Here is a 21,368-nt window from a genome sequence, read left to right on the forward strand (position 1 = left end):
CTCAAGCAACTGCTTTTACTTAGACTGATTTATTTCCCTCCTTCAATATTAAAATAAGCACTAGCTTTCAGGTATGGTGATCCCTTTCTTCCTGCACACCTATCAATATATACTATAAGAGGAGAAGTGGGACTTTCATCCGGGTGGGAGCATCTATAGGACAGTCACCCTCACCGTATCCTAGGGAGGACTTGGATGGATCGTCCTAGAGCTGCAGGCTTTTGAATGTTGATAGTGAATAAAGGCAACCATCTACAGCATCTGTGCTGAGGTGGGTGATTAGAATGGGCCAGAGCTACTTTATAACCAGATCCATCATTGAAGGAAGCACAACTTTGAAGGGAGACACAGAAGTCTTAGTGTCTGAATGTAGCTTTGAGAGGCACTGAAAGATTGCCTCTCAGAGCAGCAGCATGCACATCCTTCATCTCCTCTGTAGAGGATCTGTCTCCTCAGAGGAGTAGAATTGGTGCTGGAAGGTCACCCCAGGCAGCACTTTTTAATTCACTTCTTTTACTGCAGTTCTGTGCAAAACCGCCCAAGGACTGTACAATCTTTTCTTTCTTAGGTTGACGAGGGAGGGAGAGCCCCACTCTCATTTCACCATTTCTTTGCTGCTGATGATCAGGACAACCTCCAGGGAGATGCCATCATTAAGCTAAGCGCTCTGCCCAAATATGGCTGCATTGAGAACATGGGAACAGGTACCAGCAGTAGCTTTGCTATAGAATTGTTCCAGACCTGGCAAGAGGGGAGGGTCGGGGGAAGAAACTACCTCCAGGGAAACTTTGATGCGGAGGACTAAAGAGAAATTATTCCATTTCAAAGAAATGAGAAGGAAGGTTTCATTCACTCAAAAATCTACAGAACATTGTCTGTGTCCCACGCATTTTTTTAGGCACTGGGGATATATCAGTCAACAGAACAAATAGAAACCCCAGCCTTCACGTTGCCTTAGATCCTGGTGATGGTAGACAGATAAGAAGCCTAATAAACGAGAAGATTGTGTAAGGTATTAGGAGATAAATCAGTGCTATGAGAAAAAATAAAGCAGGGTAGGGGATGGGGAGTGCCAGCAATGGGGAAGGCAGGGCTTATGGATTGCACTCAGAAACGAGTGTCAAGGAAATAAAAATGCCTGTCCTTTCATGGTGAGTCAGCTGCAGTTGAGCTGAGCCACAGCTAATGGCTCAGCTCCTTCGATGGATATGACATGAATTGAAATGCTTGCCTTCCTGTCTGTGACCCTCTCCACATCCCTCCCCCTGCACCATCTGCCTGGACCCCCACTTCCCTTGCTGGTTATCACAGGGAAGGAGAGATGAGAAGGCCTGTCCTGTCCACTGGCCCCCTGAGACCATGGTGACTGGCAGTTGAGACAGCTCTTGGCAGGTTACTGTGATGCTGCCTCCTCAGTGAAATCCCTGAGTGCCAGCGCTGGGCTCTAATTGGTGTGCAGCTAGCAGCTCCCGCAGAGAGGCTCTTGACTGAAGGTGTTTGTGGCCAGCTTGGTGCCTGGGATCTGAGCCTGGTCACCAGAAATTCATTTAGCAGGGGCCATGTTTTCCTCCAGAAACTCTCGAGTCCTTTCCCTCATCTTGCCTTTCATTGAGTGCACTCAGATTTCTTTATTGCTGAATCAGATTTATCTCAACAAATGTTTGCGCTAGAGACAAAGGATGTCAAGATGAGTGAAACACAGCTCCTGCCCAGAATGGGAGACAGGTTGGAAGACTAATAAATCATGATAAATAAGAAATGCTAGGACAGGGAAGGGGCAAACCCTGAAAAAATTACATAGGGCAAAACAATTTTGCCTGAGAAGGCAGGAAAGGCTGAGGATGGGACATTTGTGTTGCAGTTTGAAGGGTTAGTGAGAGTCTCACTGTGGGCAGAGAGAAGAGCATGGGCAAAAGTGGGAAGTCATGAAAGGGTAGCTGGCCCCCACCCTACACTTCTCTTCAGATGGTTTCTTTTTAAGCCTTCCTGATGTGATTTGATGTTAACCTGGAATGCATGCAGAGGAGTATTTCCCTGGTCTAGAAGTCAAATTTCTGGAAGCTCTAGCTCTCTAAAAGTGATGCTCAAACTTTAATGTGTAAGACTCACCTGGAGGGCTTGGGAAAACAATTCCTTGAGCAGCAACTCCAGAGTTCCTGTATACAGAGGCTAGGTGAGGCCTGTGCATTTGCATTCCCCCACCCCCACCCCCAGCTCATAGGCGGTGCCACCACTGCTGGCCCGAGGACCACATTTGGAGAACCACCACTGCTGTATATTAGTCTGAGCCTGGAAGTAAAGAAGAGATGTTCAGGGGACTAGGGGCAGGGAGGTGCAAGTAATTATCCCAAGACAATTTAAGAACTCCAGCCTCTGTTCCATGGGTGTTCAGCACCAAGTCTGTTTCGTGTATATGAAACTAGCTAGATTCAGAATCCAGCAGATCAGCATGACGCCTTTCTAAAAACATTACAAGAAGCAGCTTTAACATCTTACCAGCAAAACCGGAAGAAACAGAATAATTATATTGTTAGGTATAAAATCTAACAGCATGGACTCTACATTCATTTAGTACTAGCACAAACAGAACAGACCCACCTTGATTACCTTGAGGGCATGTATCACCGTGTTCCAGCCCTACACAGTAATAGATGTTCATAATGATAGCCTGCATGCTTCAAGAACTATTTAATTTGCCCACAGTATATTCTGCTTAAGAAGGCAAGGAAGCACATTAATGAGAATGATTTACATGAAAAAATAGAAGGTGCAATTTTAAAACCTGGAAGGCTGGTGCTTAAAGCTTCAGTGACAGATTGACTTGTTGAATGCCTTGTTTCCCAATGACAGAAAATAAGTCATTTCTCTATTTCAGTATATTTTTAGGCATCATTTAGTTTACTTGGGCTCTTTCTGACCCAAATAAAAAAGCCACATTTCTCATATTTATAGTAAGCAATGTAAAGGGAAAATAAAAATTTGAAGGAATTATAGCACTTCCTTCTGGAAACACCGAACTGTGTGTGCTAGAGATTGTCAGATCACATGTCACTTAGATTCCTCCATGCTTCTGGTATCAAGAGGAACCAAATCTGATGGGTAAAATCTAAGAAAATTCATGTTATTACTCAGCCATTAGAAACGACAAATACCCACCATTTGCTTCAATGTGGATGAGGGTATTATGCTGAATGAAGTAAGTCAATCGGAGAAGCACAAACAGTGTATGTTCTCATTCATTTGGGGAATATAAATAACAGTGAAAGGGAATATAAGAGAAGGGAGAAGAAAAAGACTCCTAACTCGGGGAAACGAACTACGGGTGGTGCAAGGGGAGGGGGTGGGGGATGGGGGTGAATGGGTGATGGGCACTGAGGGGGGGCACTTGATGGGATGAGCACTGGGTGTTATTCTGTATGTTGGTAAATTGAACACCAATAAAAAATTAATTTATTTAAAAAATTCACATTATTGAAGAAAAAACAATTGTCCTGTATTCTTACTTCAAATTATAAATAAAAACTTCTCAGTCCTAGTCTTTCTGTTGGAAGGTTAATAAAAAATGACACTGTCTACAATTCAGGAAGTCAATAGCCTTTTGATTTATGACCTAATCTTTGCAACGGGCCATGGAAGAGAAAAAGAGAAAGCCTTGTTGCTTTCACATACCCTATATACATTTTTCTTTGTTGATATGTATCCAGGGGATGTTTGAAGACACAGGGGTTGCTTTTTCTCCTTTCTTTAGAAGAAAATGTGGTAACCATTTAAAATCAATCAATCAGAGACTCAGACCAAGGAAGAGATAAGCCATCCATCCTTTAGACAATGTTTACTCTTCTCCTTGGCCTTCTCCAGTGCTTGGTTGGGTTGGGATGAAAAGGTGAGTTAACCAGACTAGCTCTATCTCTGGAGCTTTGAATGGTACCTGAATGGTACATCTCAGTACTTGAATGGCACCTGAGCTGCGAATGGTCCTGAAGCATCACAGTAGCGCTGGTGTACCATCCCAGGTGCTGAGCACTGACCCATGGGGAGGTTTCCTTAAGGAACCGAGGTCAAATGAAAACATACTTAATGAGATATTTCTTAGATAAAAAGGTATATGGTTAATCTTTTTTTACATAGAGAAGGAGGCTTCCTCTTGCAGGATGTGCTAGGCAGAGTGGCTTTGAAATTGACCAAAGCTTCAGGTAGAGAATACTTGCATTTGTGAGGACTTACTTTATCACAGATTTCTAACAAAACAACCACTGATTCTTTTTTTTTATTCTTGCTATATAAAATAACATTCTGAGTGCTTTCATGTATATTATCTCATTTGATTCCCTATGGAAACAGCAGGGCAGGTATTACCAAGTGTAGATGAGAAACAGTTTTAACTGATTTAAACAGTAAACAGATTTAACCACAAGTCGTCCATTTCTAGCCTTGTGTTCTTTCCATTCTCCATTTTTACCCTCTCATGTGCTTTTATCTTTTGCTGATAATGCTGTCATGTTTTCTAGTTCAGCCTAGTAAGAAGGAATTGATGGATGAAGGTAAAAGTTCTCTCTTGATGTTGATGCAGGTGATCATTTTGGCCCTGGAACTACAAGTGACCTAGAGGCATCATTCTCTATTCAAGATGTCCTGGAAAACTACATTTACTACTTTCAGAGTGTTCATGAAAGCATTGAGCCCACCCATGACATTTTTAGTTTTTATGTAAGTGATGGAAATAGTCGCTCAGAAATCCACAGCATCAATATCACCATTGAGGTAAAGACTTTGAGGTTGGAAAAGTGGGCTTTTGACAACAATATCCCGCCATTAGATCACTTTATATGAACTCAAAAACAAAGACGATTGCATTTGACCTTCAGTTTTAGAGATCAATTTAAAAATATAATGTGGACAATTAGGAAACTTGTAGAATTAAGGCTGGCATTTGGGATGATCTGATGTGGAAATCTGAATATCCACTTCAGGGTATAATGTGTTCATTCTGTAGGAAAACAGTTTGTGTGGGTCAGACAGAGAAACTCTGTTAGTCTCATATTTAGATGGAAACTAACAAATGCCTATTTTTCCCTGAAATTATTGTATGTAGTTCTACATGCATACTTGCCTTTTCTTACATTTTAATACATTTATTTGTTAAATTGTAACATCAAAAAAATATGTTCCTTGATGCTGTATTTATTCTCATTTGAGCAACTAGAGAGCTTGCTCCACCAATGCAGGGAGAGAGAGAGATAAAAGATAAAACTCAGAATGGAATACCTTCTGCCCTGGGAAAATACCCTCAGCACCCTTCAGAGAGGGTATGGGGTGCTGACACAGGGTCAGGGAGACAGCTTTAGAAACCCATACATTTAAATATTGTGTCCTCCTCTATAGTACTGTGATATTCTTGGGGTTTTCTAAGACAGTTGTGATATCAAATAATATGCTCTTTTATCCCCAAAATATACTCATACTTCTCTAACCACATATCCATATTTTTTATTGAAAAACATGATCATTGTAACCTGTGGAAAATATCTTGAAGATTTCTGTAGAACATCAGTTTCTTTTCAAGGGGACATTTTGCTTCTGTGACTTGCTCTACTTTCAAGTGAAGTATTTTGCTGGGGAATTAAAGATGGTGACCCATTAAGTACAATTTTGATAGTGAAAGTTGGTGTGATAATGTTACTTTTGCTGCATAAGGTGCATTTTCTTTCTTCTTAAACCCACATCTGTGTGAGACCTGACATTTTAACTTTAATCAGAGGAAGAACGATGAGCCTCCCAGGATGACCTTGCAGCCCCTCGGTGTACAGCTAAGCTCAGGAGTGGTGATAAGCAATTCTTCTTTGAGCCTGCAAGACCTGGACACTCCAGATAATGAGCTGGTTTTTGTATTGACGAAAAAACCTGACCACGGTAGGACACAACTGCTATGGCATGCTTCTTAATTGAGGTGCTGGATGGGTTTTTGGAATAAACACATAGATTTCTGTTGATTATTCCTATACTTTGCTTGAATGTAGTCCATTCTTTGCATCAAGGTAGAACCAAATTTACAGCTAGCCAATATTCTTTGGGGTCACCAGTTGCTCTTAAAGCCTGAATCTGAGGTAATTGGTGTCGCTGAAATTGAATTTCAGCTGTTTTCTTGTTTTCCTCTGTAACTAAGGCAGAATAGGTTTAGAGTCCTGTTCTCAGAGTAAGCTTCATTGCTTGATAATCCTGGGCCATCTCATGCAAGGAACAACATGGAAGCCTTGTTATTAATTGCACAAGGTGTTCACTTCAGGTTAGAGGTGTGCTAGATATCTTTATGAGCTTGATCCTTTTGCAAAAAGCACTTTTCCTGATTAAACCAGAGGTAAAAACCACCTTGGGAATCTTTTATCTATTTCTAAGTACCATTCCTCTGGAACTTTCATCTCCCAGGTAGTATCTTAGTGTGTCATAACATCCTTGGTCTTTTAAAGATGAAGTTGTTACTGTTGATGAAGGTTAATGGAAAATTGTTGGTCATTGCATTTTATTTTCCCTTCCTTCACTTTCACTTTCTTTAATGAAACACTTTACCTGTCCCATCATGATACAACCCTTGAAAACAGAAAAATATGCCTCAACACAAAGATGTCTAGTGTCTTTCTGAATTTAAAGGGGAATTTAAAACACAATCCCTTCCCCCATCCTAGATGCCCTAGAAGAAAGGCAGCAAGAGAAGAGTGCTATTTTCACTTTGCAGTAGGGGAAAATAAGCTTTAGATAATGCAGTGAGGTTGAATTCAAGGTGGGAGATTTGATTTCTAAGCCACTATATCACCACATTCATTATGTCTCCTTAAGAGATTTTTGAATAGGAAAGGTTAGATTTTATCTTCTTTATTTGTGAATGAGCCTACAGGGCAGCACCGTGTGCTTCCATAGAAAATTCTGAGTTGTTGATCATTTATGTGTGTGTCACCAAGAGCCTCCGAGGTGGTGTACATTTAACCCAGGCTCATGCTAATTGACAAAAATCAGGCAATGTTTTGGTGCCATATTTATTCTACTATTGTTTCTTTGTTTTTCTTTACTTTCTCCCTCAGGCCATCTGCTCTGGAGGCAAACTGCTTCTGAGCCTCTGGAGAATGGGAGGGTTTTGACTCAGGGCTCCTCCTTCACCTACCAGGACATCCTGGCTGGGCTGGTCGGGTACATGCCTGGTGGTCCTGGAGTGGCAGTGGATGAGTTCCGGTTCTCCCTCACGGATGGCCTCCACATGGACACAGGGAGGATGGAGATATACATAGAGCTGCCTACAAGTGGCACCCCCCACTTGGCTATAAACCAAGGCCTACGGCTCTCAGCAGGTATCACACAGGAATAGAAGAGAGTGGCTGTGGTCCCTCTGTCCTTATTTCCTCTTGGTCAGTGTACATGTTAGCTCTGTGGGAGGATATTGAAATAGGCATTCAGAACTTAGACTGGAGGTGGGGAGAGCTATTGTGTTGTTTTTGTTTTTGTTTTCAAAGATTTTATTTATTTATTCATGAGAGACCCAGAGAGAGAGGCAGAAACATGGGCAGAGGGAGAAGAAGCAGGCTCCTTGTGGGGAGCCCGATGTAAGACTCTATTCCAGGACCCTGGATCACAACCTGAGCCAAAGGCAAACACTTAACCACTGAGCCTCCCAGGTGCCCCAAGAGCTATTATTTTAAGGACACTAAGAACTGTGAGTGACTAATATAAATCTCTTAAATTCTTTGGACCAGATGCCCATGTCTGTGAATTTGAGAAGAGTGTGTAGTACTTCCAGGGTCCTCAAAACCTTAATTTATCCAGCTACTCATAGGATCAGGATTCTTAGAACGTTGTCATTGCCCAGCCAACCCCATAGAAAAACAAAAAACACAAAACCATAACAACAAAAGAAATCCAACAGAATTTTTAAGATATTTATTTTAAAAAACAAGAAAAAAGTGGGAAGGAGGCATGGGGGACAATTGGGAAGCTATCATACACTAAAAGAGATTATAAAAATAATTATGATTCACTAGATACAGTATCCTAGGGTATAACATTTGCAAGTTTGCCTACGTGTAAGCATCACTGAAGGACCTGCAACAAGTGTCAATCTTAAAGTCAATTTGCAGTAGGGAATTACTTAATTGGGGAGTGGGCCTTTTGCCCAGCAAAACATCTGCATCCCACTTGGTCCTATTTATTTATCTACTCTTACTGTCACATGTATTTTGTAATGAAAAATATATACCATAATGGTATTTGAAAATTTGGAGATTCCCAAAAGTCCCAATAATTAAATCTGAGATTTAACTTTACCATATTTACAAGCCAGTAAATTAGCCTATGATAGAAGACATGAGACTCCTTGGTCGGAAACAAAAATACTCTGTTACAGCACAACTGGCAGCATTGCCATCAGTAAGTTTGCATTGTTTCCCTCTGCACTCCAAGTCTGGTGGGGGTGGCACAGAAGGCCCTGATGGATGCCTTCCCTTGCAATGGGATGCATTACAGAAGAGGAACACTGAGTTTGGGAAACTCCCCTGTTACAATAACAGTAAGCAAGACTGGTCTTTGTTCCGGAGGAGGATATCACCTTATCCCTCAGTGCTCCTAGCTGAGAATGGCCTGGGGAAAGCATAATTAGGCCTTGCATTGTTGGCATCACCCAACAAGAACACACAGTATGCCCAGGCCCAGCCGAACACCAGAATGTACTACACATGAATGACTAGCATCCATTTTATCAGAACGTACTATTTTTTAATGTGAGAAAATAGCTGGATGGGAAAGCAAGGGGCAAGGCTCCGAGAAGAGGTGTTTGCTGGTTGCCAGTGGCTTGCCTCCATCCCCAACACCTGCATAAACTTACAGGGTCCAGCACTCAGAGCTCCCTGTTTTGTAATCCTATAAACACTGATTTTAACTATTTGGTTTGAGAAGACAACAAGATATATTTGTAAGTTTATGTAGAGCTGTTGCTTATGACTTAGTTAACCTTAAGACAGTAAATAAGTTAGGTCTAAGCAGGTCTCACCAAAGATCTAGGAATTATTACATAGATCTAGGGAGGGGTAACTAATGGCCACAGGAGTAGAGTGTGCATAGGGAAAGTGAAAATGGATCAGCAGAGAAAAGGGCTCAGATAGAAATTCAAGAGAGGATTAACAAATTGAAAAGTTGGGATGGTTTCATTTAGGGAAATTAAAATTTATGCAGCTGGAAACCGAGAAGGACAAGCACCCAGTATTCCCTGAAACCCAGGCAATGTGTAATGTGTGATCACTTAGTCTCTAGTCTCTTAAAATCACTTGACATCCTATTCAGAGACAATGATGGGCAATGACCTACTCCCCCCCACTCTCTTCCAGGGTCTGTAGCACGCATCACAGAACAGCATTTGAGAGTGACAGACACTGATTCAGATGACCACCAGGTGATGTACATCATGAGGGAAGATCCTGGAGCAGGGCGCCTGCAGATGGTAAAGCATGACAACCTGGAGCAAATCTCCGTTAAAGGCCCCGTCCGGAGTTTTACCCAGGCTGACGTTAGCCAAGGTCAGCTAGCTCTCTTCTGCATGCCCAGACTTCTATAAAGTCCACCCACAGTAGTAAATGGGAGTTAAATGCCTCATAGCTTATGGCAGTAAACTGCACTCTTTGTTTTGAAAAAGAGCTGAGTTATAGTTTCATTTATTCTTTCTTGTCTCCTCATTTTTTTTTTTGTTTAAAAACTATCCTTCTTGGCCAAAAAGTGTTCATGCTTTGGCATAGCATTGATGAAATTTGGGGCCATTACAGAGGGAAAAAAATCATTTTGACTTGCTATGATGCTAAAAAGTGTGTGTGAGAGAGAAAAGGAAAAAGAAATGAATTGGGATGGATTAAGGTGAAAATTATGCCTGCCTGAGGTGAACAATTTATATCTCTTTTTAGCTCCCCAAAGAGCACGAGTTAATGAACTAAGCAAAATGGAAGGGCATAAATCGGAGCTGCCTGGGGGAGATTACATAGCTCATCCCTCCTCCAGGAAATGCTGATGTAATGTAAAAGCATAAATGTTAAATGCTACGTAGTTACAGTTCTTTCAGGGGTAAGAAAGGGAAAAAAAGTTACATAATGGGGGAGAAAAAGTAACCCAAGGTCACGAGATGATGTGCAATTCCATTTAGGGTGGAAATAAGCCCCCGAGGAGCAGAAATAAGGGTCTTTTCCATGCACTAACACTCAAACTGGGTAGCAGCTAGATTCTCCTGAACCTGTCTGTGCTTTTCCAAAGGGGGTGGAATAGACAAAGGGATAGTAATTCATTAATTATTCCTTGCCTCAGTGTCTCTTGTAAAGATGAGACCAAGTACCTCTTCCCAGATGTCTGGCTATATTTACATTGCGAGGTACCTGGAAGTGATGTTGATTTTACACTTCTCCCTTTGGATCCTTTTGACTTCTGTGAAGAGTTGTTTAATTTGCTGCTTGGTTATATTCAGTGTTCTCTCAAAAATGACTGAAAGCTATGCTGAGAAATGGGAATGATGAGCTCTGGGAGAATATGGGACCACAGCTCCATGTCCCCCTGGCCCTATGACATGGGTATATAGCCAATAATGTGGGTGCCATTGCTGCACATTTTCCATGTGGTTACTCCTAAGACTTCCATAGAGTCTTTCACAAAAGCTGAGCCTCAACCATATGCAGTGCTATTTGGGATGATTTTACCATGAGAGTGTTTTTGATTATGAGGAAGTCAGTAGTGGGCAGGAGAAAGGGAGGAATTGAAAACTCTAGATTAAAAATGTTTAAAGCAATGTCAAAGTGAGGAAGGTGTTAATTGATTCATTGATGTGAATACCAATCAGATTCCCATCTGCCACTTCAGAAATAAGGCCAGAAAGCACTAGTAGTGAATCTTGATCTTCTTGTCCTTTTTTTACAGGCCAAGTAGAATACAGCCACAGGAAAGGAGAATCTGGTGGGAGCTTTGCTTTTAAATTTGATGTGGTCGATGGAGAAGGCAACACACTGATTGGCCAGTCATTTTCCATCAGTGTTTTAGGTAAGGGGTCATTGGGTTTCTAAAAATATTACAGTAGGGCTGAAGTTATATAGTGTACCCTGTGCTTACCTTGAGGCTGGAGTCTTTCCTTTACTCAGCTACATGGGAATCTGGAATCCTATCCCCTCTGTTGTGTGAAGCTCTAGCTCCTTGGTACACTCTCTGAATGACAGGACTAAGGATTATTCTGGTTTTACTCCTGGGCACCAGGCCCAGAATTGAAGAAGGGAGGCAGAAAGGATCCTCTCTCAAATCACATTTCTGATATTTTCAGAAGACACCTCCCCACCAATCATCACCACCAACAAAGGGTTAATCTTGGATGAGAATTCAGTGGAGAAAATCACCACTCTGGAGCTCTCTGCCACTGACCAGGAGAGCAAGCCTACAGAATTAATCTATAGAATCACTAGACAGCCTGAGCTGGGCCACCTGGAACATGCAGCATCACCAGGTAAGCCTATCATCCCCCGCTTCATCAAACCAAAAGTTGGAATTTAGAAAGTGTTGGGAATCTGCCTTGATTAGTATTTATTTTTTGCATTGCTTACCTTGACCATTATATACTGCCTTGTGTTTGGCAAACAGTAGATGCTCAATAATTCCTTGCTGAAAACTAAACAATTACAATTTTATGTAAGCATAAAATGCTTTTCCATAATTGGATTGTCAATTCCTTTAGGGCCAACACTCTACCACGTTCTTCTAAAGTCTGACCACCTGGCACAGTATGATGTGCTGTGTTTAAAAATGTAATTCAGGGAATCGCAAGTGAGCATATGTATTGGGCAAAATTTTAGTTTAGCTGCTGTTGGTGGGGGGGCGGGGAAAAGATGAAGGAGATCCCATTCTCACCCCTAGTGTGCTCTATTGGATGAGATAAGGAACTTCTGCATATAATCATATATTAGAGAAGAATATGGCAGGTTTTTTAAGAACTGTATAAACCAGGTGTCATAAAAGTTCAAAAATGGGAGAAGCTGCAGTGGGCAGGAAGGTTCACAGAGGTGGCATTTAAATGTGCCCTTAGAAGGCAGAGTTTGGGCAGACAGTAATGGTGGTTTTTTTTTTTTTTTCAGAGATGGACATTTTTTTCAGCATGTGTGCATATTCAAAGAATAATGAGTGGGTCAGTTGAGCTATAGCATATATTCTGAAAATAGGGGCTGATATGGCTCATGGGTAGATTGAGATTTTATGGAGGGTCTTCAAAGCCAAGATACATAATCCCTATGTAATTCAATAGGTGATGGATAGGCACTGCAGAATTCTGAGCAGGGAAGGAAAGTGACATGCATCTAGTGTCCACCACATGGATTGAAAGAAAGAGAGAGGAGGCAGTGACCATGGGTCGGAAGTCTCACATTTGCCCCAGTAATAGGTAGTGAGGCTTCATCCAAGGAGTGAAGTGGGAAGAGGAAGATGAGAACCATGTAAGAGATCATACCTGGCATCTAGTAAACTGTATTCCATAAACAATAATTGGTGGAAGAGTGAGGCGGAGGGAGGGAGGAATGAATTTCAGGGGGAGAACCTATAGAACTTGGCAGCTGAATGGATTGAGGCACTGAAGATATTTGCTGAATTAACAGTCTGAAGGTAGAGTTGTCTTTGTTTTGTACATCACAGAGGGAGCGATGGTTTGCAGATTTAGGAGATTCAGACTGTCACTGAAAGCCTCTGGATTTCAAGTTGCAGATCCTTCATTCATTCAACCAGGGGGTTAACAAAAGAGGGAACATGCTTACCCTGATTCTGCTCACTCTCTAATATAGGGAGTCAGACCATAAGCACATAGGAAGCAAATATATGTCATTGGTTATGAGTCTTTTAGGGGAGAAATAAGAGCATTCCAGGGTGCAGGGACCAAGGGGGTAAGGGAAGAACTCCCTAATTTAAGATGGCATTTAGCAATGGGTCTGAGGAGAATGAGGGAGCCAACTGACGTTATAAGGAAAGGGCATTCCAGACAGAGGGATGAGTGAGTGTAAACATCCTGAGGTGGGATCAGCCTGGAACATTCCATTCCAGGGGCAGCAAGACTGTATGTCTGTGGCAGGGTGAATAAGAGGGAAGATCTATGGGGAGGTGAGCTTGGAGAGGTGGAGGGTAGTCTGGCAGAGGGGGAGGCGGACTAGGTGATGGTGATGGAAGAGAGGGGGAAGTCTTTTTTTTTTAAGATTTTTATTTATGTATTCATAAGAGAGAGAGAGAGAGAAAGAGAGAGAGAGAGACGCGCAGAGACACAGGCAGAGGGAGAAGCAGGCTCCATGCCAGGATCCCGACGCAGGACTCGATCCCGGGACTCCAGGATCACGCCCTGGGCCAAAGGCAGGCACTAAACCACTGAGCCACCCAGGCATCCCTGGGAAAGTCTTGTGAGTGTTTGGTGCAAGCATGTGGGGAAAGATGGAGAGATTGACCAAAATCCCTAATGCAAATGGAGCAAATGACCTGCCCTTTTGTCTTGATGTTCCTGGGGAAGAACGCAGATCAGCACTCCTAAGACCTTGGCTGCATGAGATACTCGATAACTAATTCATGAGCTAATTGCTTCTGCCAGAGTTCGGTTAGGTTGCTCATTGTGTCTCTCCAAAGATGAAAGGGCAGACTCTTGGCTGCTGTGTTGGACAGTTGCATCCAGGCTATCAGAACTTTCAGAGTGTGGAGCCTCATGCACAGCACGGTCAGTTGCCTAGCTGCTGGTAAATCCCAGCCTTCATTCTTCTTTGATCGTGGGCTGTGTTTAGAGTTCAGTGTGAGGCTGCTTCAGTTACTCCTTTTCTGTTGTTACAGTGTCAGCCTTCACTGGGCTTAAATTCTGGCTGCCAAGACAGAGCCGGTGCTGCTTAGGGAGAGAGACTCATAGGTGATCACGTTTCTCCCTTATCTTGGGAAGGCATCCTCCAAAAATAGAGGGAGGGCTCCCTTTCCCTGGGATACTACCTTCGCCTGCCTTCTCCACTAGGCTTAACTTCTCTTACCCGCTTAACTCACACCTGCACCAGTTTTTCTCGGTCCACCTGTTTCTAGCAACTCTCAATGACCCAGATCTGAGGATCCAGTCCTCTCCCCTTTACTGTTGGGGCCCCCCCCACTGCTAATGGAGCAAGGATGCCCTGCCCCTGCTCTACCTCCAACTCTATTCTGTGTGTCCTTTCTGTTGCATTTTGCCAGAATTCTCGCCTTCCCTGTCTGCCCTAAATGAGAATATTTTCATGAACTTGATTCTTTTTAGATGTGAAAAATGTCCCTTCAGGGGAAATGCAGGTTGATATCTTGCATTTCTCTCTTAAGGCAGCTGGCACAGCTGAGAGAGAAGCACCCACACGTCATCCCTTTGCTTCAGTGAGGATGGGGCTACCAGGAGCCAGGGTGGGCTGGTCTGTGCTCTCCAAAAAGAGCAAAGCAAACTTCTAGGCCAGTGTCTTGTGCAGGCACAGAGCTATTATGGGACTGATTTTGCCTCTTGAATGATCAGTTTCCACTAGCGCTTGCACATACCCTCTGCCTGGTTAACTCTGAAGTGGATTCATTCTCTTATTGTCTGTCTTGGTCAGTGGATCGTAACTGATTGTTGTTTTTAGATACACAGAAAAGGTTTGAAGATCTATTTTCTTCCCCTGAGGAGGTACAAGGAGCCATATGCCTATGCAAACTGTGCAGAAGACAGTTGGGAGCCTGCGGCCTGTAGGGAAAGTAGCAGGAGAGCCTGGGCCCTGGGTGTGCCCTTTTCATGGTTAAGGGGTCACATCCTCATGTCAGGGCCCTGAAGACCCTTTTTTTCTTGTGAAATCAGAGTAAGGAGTTATATTATTAAGATAGAAGCTAAGCTTCTGAAACAAAGAGATCCCAAATTGCAGCGCCTTAAACAAGAAGTTCATTTTCTCACAGAAAAATCCAGAGGCAGGTGGCCCCAGATGGCCGAAAGTAGCTCAGTGATCCTCAGCATGAGGCTCCCATCTATGGTCCAAGGTGACTTCTGTAATTGCTGTCATTCCCCAGCCAGCAATAAGGGACAAAGGCCAGGGAAGCCTACATCCACTTCTATCGTAGGAGTATTACTGGAAGAACACATAGCAATTTTGATCACATCCCAGTGGCAAGAGAGTAGTCAGAAAAAGCTGTGAAGTGGCTGAGAATTGTAGACCCTCCTTGGGCATCCAATTAGCTACCAGTCAGAGGTTGTGTTTTTTTAAGTCAGGAAGAAGTATAGCAATCTCTAGCACAGAAGTGGTTCTCACCTTCACCAAACATTCCCTGAGTAGCTGCTCCAGAAGATTTGTTTTGGAAGTGGGGCACATGTAAACAAACATGTGCAAATGTGTTTCCTTAGCTGAGATAGCAACATGACAGGATGGTGGGAGTCACCACTGCACAACACGGTGAGGTCTACCTGAGAGAGGTGTGGGAGTGAGTCAGGAAAGACTTCCCAGAGATGATGCTTTAGCAGAGGTATTCCTTGGTTTCCTTTCTGTCTGCCTTTCTCAGGATTGTGACACCAGCCAAATAGGATGCTCCCACTGCTTTACTTTGGGTTCTCCCAAGAGCAGGGATATATGAGACTGAGCAACTTATCCAAGGAAATGGATTTTCTCACAGATCTGGGGCTGGAAGTCCAAGATCATGGTGTCAGCAGGGTTGAGATTCCCTCTGAGGGCTGTGAGGGAGAATCTGTCCCTGGCCTCTCTCCTTGACTTTATAGAGATGGCTGTCATAGCACGGTGTGCTCCATGTATGTGTGTATCTGTGACAAACTTTCCCCTTTGATAAGGACATTAATTAGATTGGATTAGGGCCTACTCTAATGACTACATCTTAACTACTTTCATATGCAGTGATCCTGTTTCCAAGTGAGGTCACACTGTGAGGTACTGAGGGTTAATACTTCAGCATATGAATTGGGGACGAGGGATGGGGTGGCAGCAGAGCACAATTCATTCCCTATCAGGAGGCTTTGAGGAAAAGCTGAGAGTCCCCCACAGCCTGGCAGCAGGCATGGTGCCATCTACGGCTCTGCAGAAAGCAGGAAGGCCAAGGCAATCACCCAACATCCTGTTAGGAAGGCAGTTTCTTCAAAGATGCTTTATTCCTGCACACTTCCCTCACCCAGACTGAACTTTATCTAATGTGCTGGCCTTCCAGGGGAATTGGAAAAACTGACAGGGTTAATGTGGGTCTCTGTAATGCTGCCAGATATGTAGTTGAGCCTGCAGGTTGGTAACTGAAAACACCTTTGATGGGATTAAACTCCTTCAAGATATTTCAAACAGTAACTACCTGCTATGACAGTCAGTAAGGACAATATATTGTTAGAAACACCACCTTGATGGTGAGTAGCTTAAGCCTTCCAATACCCAATTAGCAAAGCTAGAATTTTTTAAAGTGTATAGAGATGGAAAATCTGCACTCAGTACGACCTCTTAGGTAGTGATTATAGTGGATGAACTGAATTCATTCACCAACCGTGGTTTTGTTGTTGTTGTTGTTGTTGTTGTTAAAGATTTTATTTTATTATTTATTCATGAGAGCCACAGAGAGACAGAGACGCAGGCAGAGGAAGAAGCAGGCTCCATGCAGGGAGCCCGACGCGGGGACCCAATCCCCGGTCTCCAGGATCAGGCCCTGGGCTGAAGGCAGCGCTAAACCGCTGAGCCACCAGGGCTGCCCACCAAGCATGTTTTGAGTATCTGTTATGTGCCAGGCACTATTTTAGGTGTGCAGTAGAGAAGAAACAACAAAAATCCTGTCCTCTTGAAGCTTATGTTCTAGCTGCACCTTGTTACCCTCTGGCACTAAGTGAGGAGGACATCACTTAAGTAATATTAAATACCCCATCAAAATCAGTATTTCTGATGGGAAAAATATTATAGCCAAAAAAGTATTTTAGAAGAAATGATTACATTAAAAATATAATGATGATATTTCAGGAGTAGATCCATGAATGGCTTTTGTGATTCCTTACTACTTTTCTATAGTTTTTCACATTTTCTTTAATGGACATGTATTACTTTTATATTGAAAAAAAATTAAAGCATAATGGTAAAATTCAAGAGGCTCCTTGCCTACCCTGAAAAGATTGATGAGTTGTACAAAAAGTATTCCTAGCAAGCATAAACTTTGAAGTTAGACAACCTTGAGTTCCAGCCCCACTATTGCCATCTTATTGGCTGTCTGAGACCTTGGGTGGGTCACACTGCTTTTCTAATTTTACTCGTGTCATAATCTAGAAAAATGGAAGTAATATGCCAACCTTCACCTCCCAGAATTGTTAAAGGATAAAACTTAATATATATAAGCAAGCCTGAAACAGTGTTCTGCACATGGTAGGTGTTCAATGTTTGCTAGATTGGAGTGGCTTTTAAGATCAAGCCTAGAGCTCTCATATGCTGCTAGTGGAAATATAAAATATAAACATATAAAATATATTAAAAATCCACTTGGTTTGGCAGTATCCTAAAAAATTAAGCAGGTACCTAACATATATTCCCAACATTCCACTCTAAGAGATTTACCCAAGAAGAATAAAAATTTATGCCTATACCAAGACTTGTGTACAAATGATCATAGCAGCATTATTTGCAATAGCAGAAAACTAGAAATAACCTAAATGTCCATTAACAGGTGAATGGAGAAACTATGATATATCCATGCAATAGAATACTACTCAGCAGTAAAAAATAATAAATTATTGATACATCTGTAATATGGATGAGTCCCAAATAATTATGCTAAGTGAAAGAAACCATGCATAAAATAGTCTATATTCTATGATTCTAATTATGAAAAAAAAATAGAAAAAAATCCAGGTAGTCTATAGTTACAAAAACTAATTGATTTGTTTCTTTGGGATAGGGTAGGGGACAAAAAAAAGGGAAGAATGGAAGGATTATAGAGTGTCAGGAAACTTTTAGAGTGATGGACATGTTTAGTATTTTGGTTAAAGTGATAATTTCATGGGTGTGCCAAAGCCTATAAAATTGTATACTTTAAATATGTGCAATTTATTATACGTCAATTTCCTCTCAATAAGAAATGTTAAAAAAAATCTATTCCAAACCTTTTTTTCCAAGAAGGAAAAATCTATCACCTTTCTTAATTACTCTCAGACTAAAGACTCATATAAAGGGACCAGTGAATTAGGTGACCAGTTGATTGTGAGTATCCGGACAAGTATTTCCCCATGAGCTGTGAGGATGGATTCACAGCAGAGAGAGAGATGGTTAAATTTGTCAGTGCAGTTGCTCTGAAGTTATTAAATTTTTAAAGAATGGTATGGATTTCTGTCTAGAGCCACAAGACAAAGCGATAAGACAGGAGGCTACATTTTTTGCCTGTCAATAGCTGATGTACCAAGCACAGAAATCTAAAATGCCTCATCAAAAAAAAATAATAATAATAATGCCCCAGTAGCCAGGAGGCTGTTGTATCTAGGTAACAAATCCCAAATGCTAAAGAGAGTTGGAAATGTAAACCATGTAGGTTAATTTATTTTAAAAAAAAGAGAACAGTAATATGGATGTCACCGTTAAATGTAAAAGTCAAAGTAGAATCTCTTTGTTTTTTTGTTTTGTTTTTCTTGTTTTTGTTTTTTACTGAAAAGCCAAACTGGTTTTGCCAGGATTAACAATGATAATAAATCCCAGGAAGCAGCAATTGAATTTCAGGACCAAACCGAAGGACTAGATGTGATGGATTAATAGCCCAACACTGAGAATCAGAAAGAGGGTATTTGTGCTGAGGGACTAAAAGATAGGGTTTTGTTTCAGTCTTGGCTGGCATCAGAGGATGAGCTTCTAAGATAGAAGCAAGAAATCTGGGCTGTTCTACTAAATATTGTAAGACGTTTAAAACATAAGATGTTATTTGTGGGATGTGTTGACTATCTAAAATAACTTTAGGGTTTTTTTTTTTTTTTTAGTTTTAAAACAAGTCTGAAAAAAATTAATGTGTTTCATTTATATCATGTTACTAAAGGATACTGGTTTTTTAGGTCATTTAAGAGTTGAGATAGAATGATGCCACAACCCCAAAGTCATGCAGTAAGTTTTGTCACTGCCAGCCTGGCTAAAGTGGTATATGAGAAGCCAGAAAATCGTGGACCAGAGAGTTGGAAAGGAACCTTGAAGAATACCAATGAAATCATGGATGCCAGGCTCACCAATCACAGAAAAAAAGCTTATGTGTAGCCAAGCCCTATGACTCCAGTGTTCAAAAGCGAAACCATCACACAATATTTAAAAATAAGGCAGGTTTTCAGGAAGGACTATGAGGCTATGGAGGAGTATAAAACTTAAGAGAGAGGAGTTTGGAGACCAAGGCTATGACCCTACCTTTCACAGATTTGACCTGTATCCATAAACCCTCAGAGATAGGAGAGGAACATTTATTGAGCACTTGCTTTTGGCTTGGCACAAAGCAGAAGCCAGATAATTAAGTTAACATGTGCTCTCACAGAACATATGCTGTTGTAGGAAAAAAAAATACACAAACGACTCTAACACAAGGTCTCAAAGAGAAGGGCATAAATGCTGTAAGAGTTAATTAAACAAAGGACTCTGGTGACAGTATGGCATTTCTTTAGCATTAGAAGTATGGCTAGCATTTTGACATCCTTTTTCTGGTTCTCTCTTCCCCTTTTGCTAGGTATCCAGATTCGTTCCTTTACTCAAGCTGACCTGATTTCACAAAACATTCAGTATATCCATTCCAGTGAAACTGAGAAACATTCAGATGCCTTCAGCTTTACACTCTCAGATGGAATCAGTGAGGTAGGCAAGGCCCTCCATTCCCTCAGTGAACAGGTACTGATTCAATACAGTCTTCTTTGAATGGAGTGTGCAAAGCAGTTATGCAAGCTTCATTTTGCCCTGCTCTTAACCAAGGATAGTGGTGGCTTCTGACAGCCCCTGGGGCTATTTCCAGAGGGAAACCACTTTGGATTCCTGGTCAGTCAGTCATGCCAGGAATGGGTGAAAGGAAAAGTAGCATCTACTTGGGTGGGTGCTGGGGACTGGTGTCCCACCTGCACTTTCTGCCATTTAGGTGACTCAGACTTTCCATATCACCATTCGCCCTGTGGATGATTCACTGCCTGTCGTGCAGAGCTTGGGGATGCGGGTACAGGAGGGTGTGAGGAAGACCATCACAGAGTTTGAGCTCAAGGCGGTGGATGCAGACACAGAGGTAAGAGCATTCCCCTGGGTTCTCGGGCTGAATGAGAGGCTGATCTGTTGCTTTGTGACTATGTGTCCTGAGGGTAGGGCAGAGTTGTAAGTTTAATGCAAGCATCCTTGAAGGACTAAAAATCAGAAGATACTGTGGCCTTCTGGAAAAGAGAAACTGATATATTTGAGATAAAATTCTTTTTAAACCCTTTCTGAACTCCTAAATATATCCTCTCTCTACCCTGATTACATGTAACTGTAATGCTGATTTTTTTAATCCTAATTCATAGAAAATTAAATAGATGATATTTTAGCCAATTTTTTACTCTTCCTTATTATGGTGAACAAGGATTTGGGGCACCTATTCATTTTTCCTATCATTTACCACCTTCATTCAGACTTCTCTGAATGACAATTAAATATCGCAATTTGAGCATCCTCAAAGAACTCGGCTTTATTCAGTAAAACAGGGCATGTAGAGACTAAACTCTTATCCTCATGATGCTTTCAGATTAAAGTACCTAACATTCGGGCATGATTTAGCTCTCATTAAAGGGTACCGTAGGATTTGTTAATTAGTTCTATGTATACCCTTCCCTGTGCCAGCATTTCTACTTTCATTTATCCTCAAAAATATTGATTACCTAATAAGTGCCCCCCTCTGCTCTAGATGCTAAAGACAAGGCTGTAAACAAAACAAAGTCCTAGGCTTAGGGAGTTTTCAGCCTTTGGTTAGGGGGACAGACAATGAAGAAAGGATGTATAATATCATGTTAGATATGATAAGTGCTATGAATTTAAAAAAATAAAGCAAGATAAAGGAGATAGAGATTGAAGGGTATGTTATTTTAGATGGAGTGGTCAGGGAAGTCTTCACTGAGGAGCTGATATTTGAGCAGATATATCATGAAGTGGAAGAACAAGCTATGCATTTATCCATAAAAGTCACTCTTTGAGCAAAAGAACCAGAAGTGCAAAGGCCCTATGGTAAAATGTGCTTGGAACCTTCGAGTTACAACAAAGAAGTGAAGAGGCTGGAACCCAGTGAGCAAACAGGAAGAAAGAATACAGCCAGAGAGGAACCCTGGGACCAGTTCATAGAGGGCCTTGTTGGCCCAAGTCAGGCCTTTGCATTTTATTCTAAGTTGGTGGAAA

The 21,368-nt window shown here is 41.8% G+C and overlaps 1 protein-coding gene across 2 annotated transcripts in view; it reads left to right on the forward strand.

The window, feature by feature from the left end:
• Nucleotides 1-21,368, forward strand: part of FRAS1 (Fraser extracellular matrix complex subunit 1) — a 429,868-nt gene that overhangs the window by 334,322 nt on the left and 74,178 nt on the right. For both annotated transcript variants that reach the window (XR_005988333.1, XM_041758154.1), the window contains exons 41-49: nt 569-704; nt 4,571-4,761; nt 5,757-5,910; nt 7,074-7,337; nt 9,363-9,551; nt 10,927-11,046; nt 11,321-11,500; nt 19,693-19,817; nt 20,092-20,232. Coding sequence is in view for 1 of the 2 variants with exons in the window: in XM_041758154.1 (XP_041614088.1) it covers nt 569-704; nt 4,571-4,761; nt 5,757-5,910; nt 7,074-7,337; nt 9,363-9,551; nt 10,927-11,046; nt 11,321-11,500; nt 19,693-19,817; nt 20,092-20,232 (1,500 nt within the window). In the remaining variant the exon portion in view is untranslated. The remainder of the gene's footprint in view (nt 1-568; nt 705-4,570; nt 4,762-5,756; nt 5,911-7,073; nt 7,338-9,362; nt 9,552-10,926; nt 11,047-11,320; nt 11,501-19,692; nt 19,818-20,091; nt 20,233-21,368) is intronic.

This window comes from Vulpes lagopus, chromosome 6 (assembly GCF_018345385.1).
Source record: "Vulpes lagopus strain Blue_001 chromosome 6, ASM1834538v1, whole genome shotgun sequence".
Lineage (NCBI taxonomy): Eukaryota > Metazoa > Chordata > Mammalia > Carnivora > Canidae > Vulpes > Vulpes lagopus.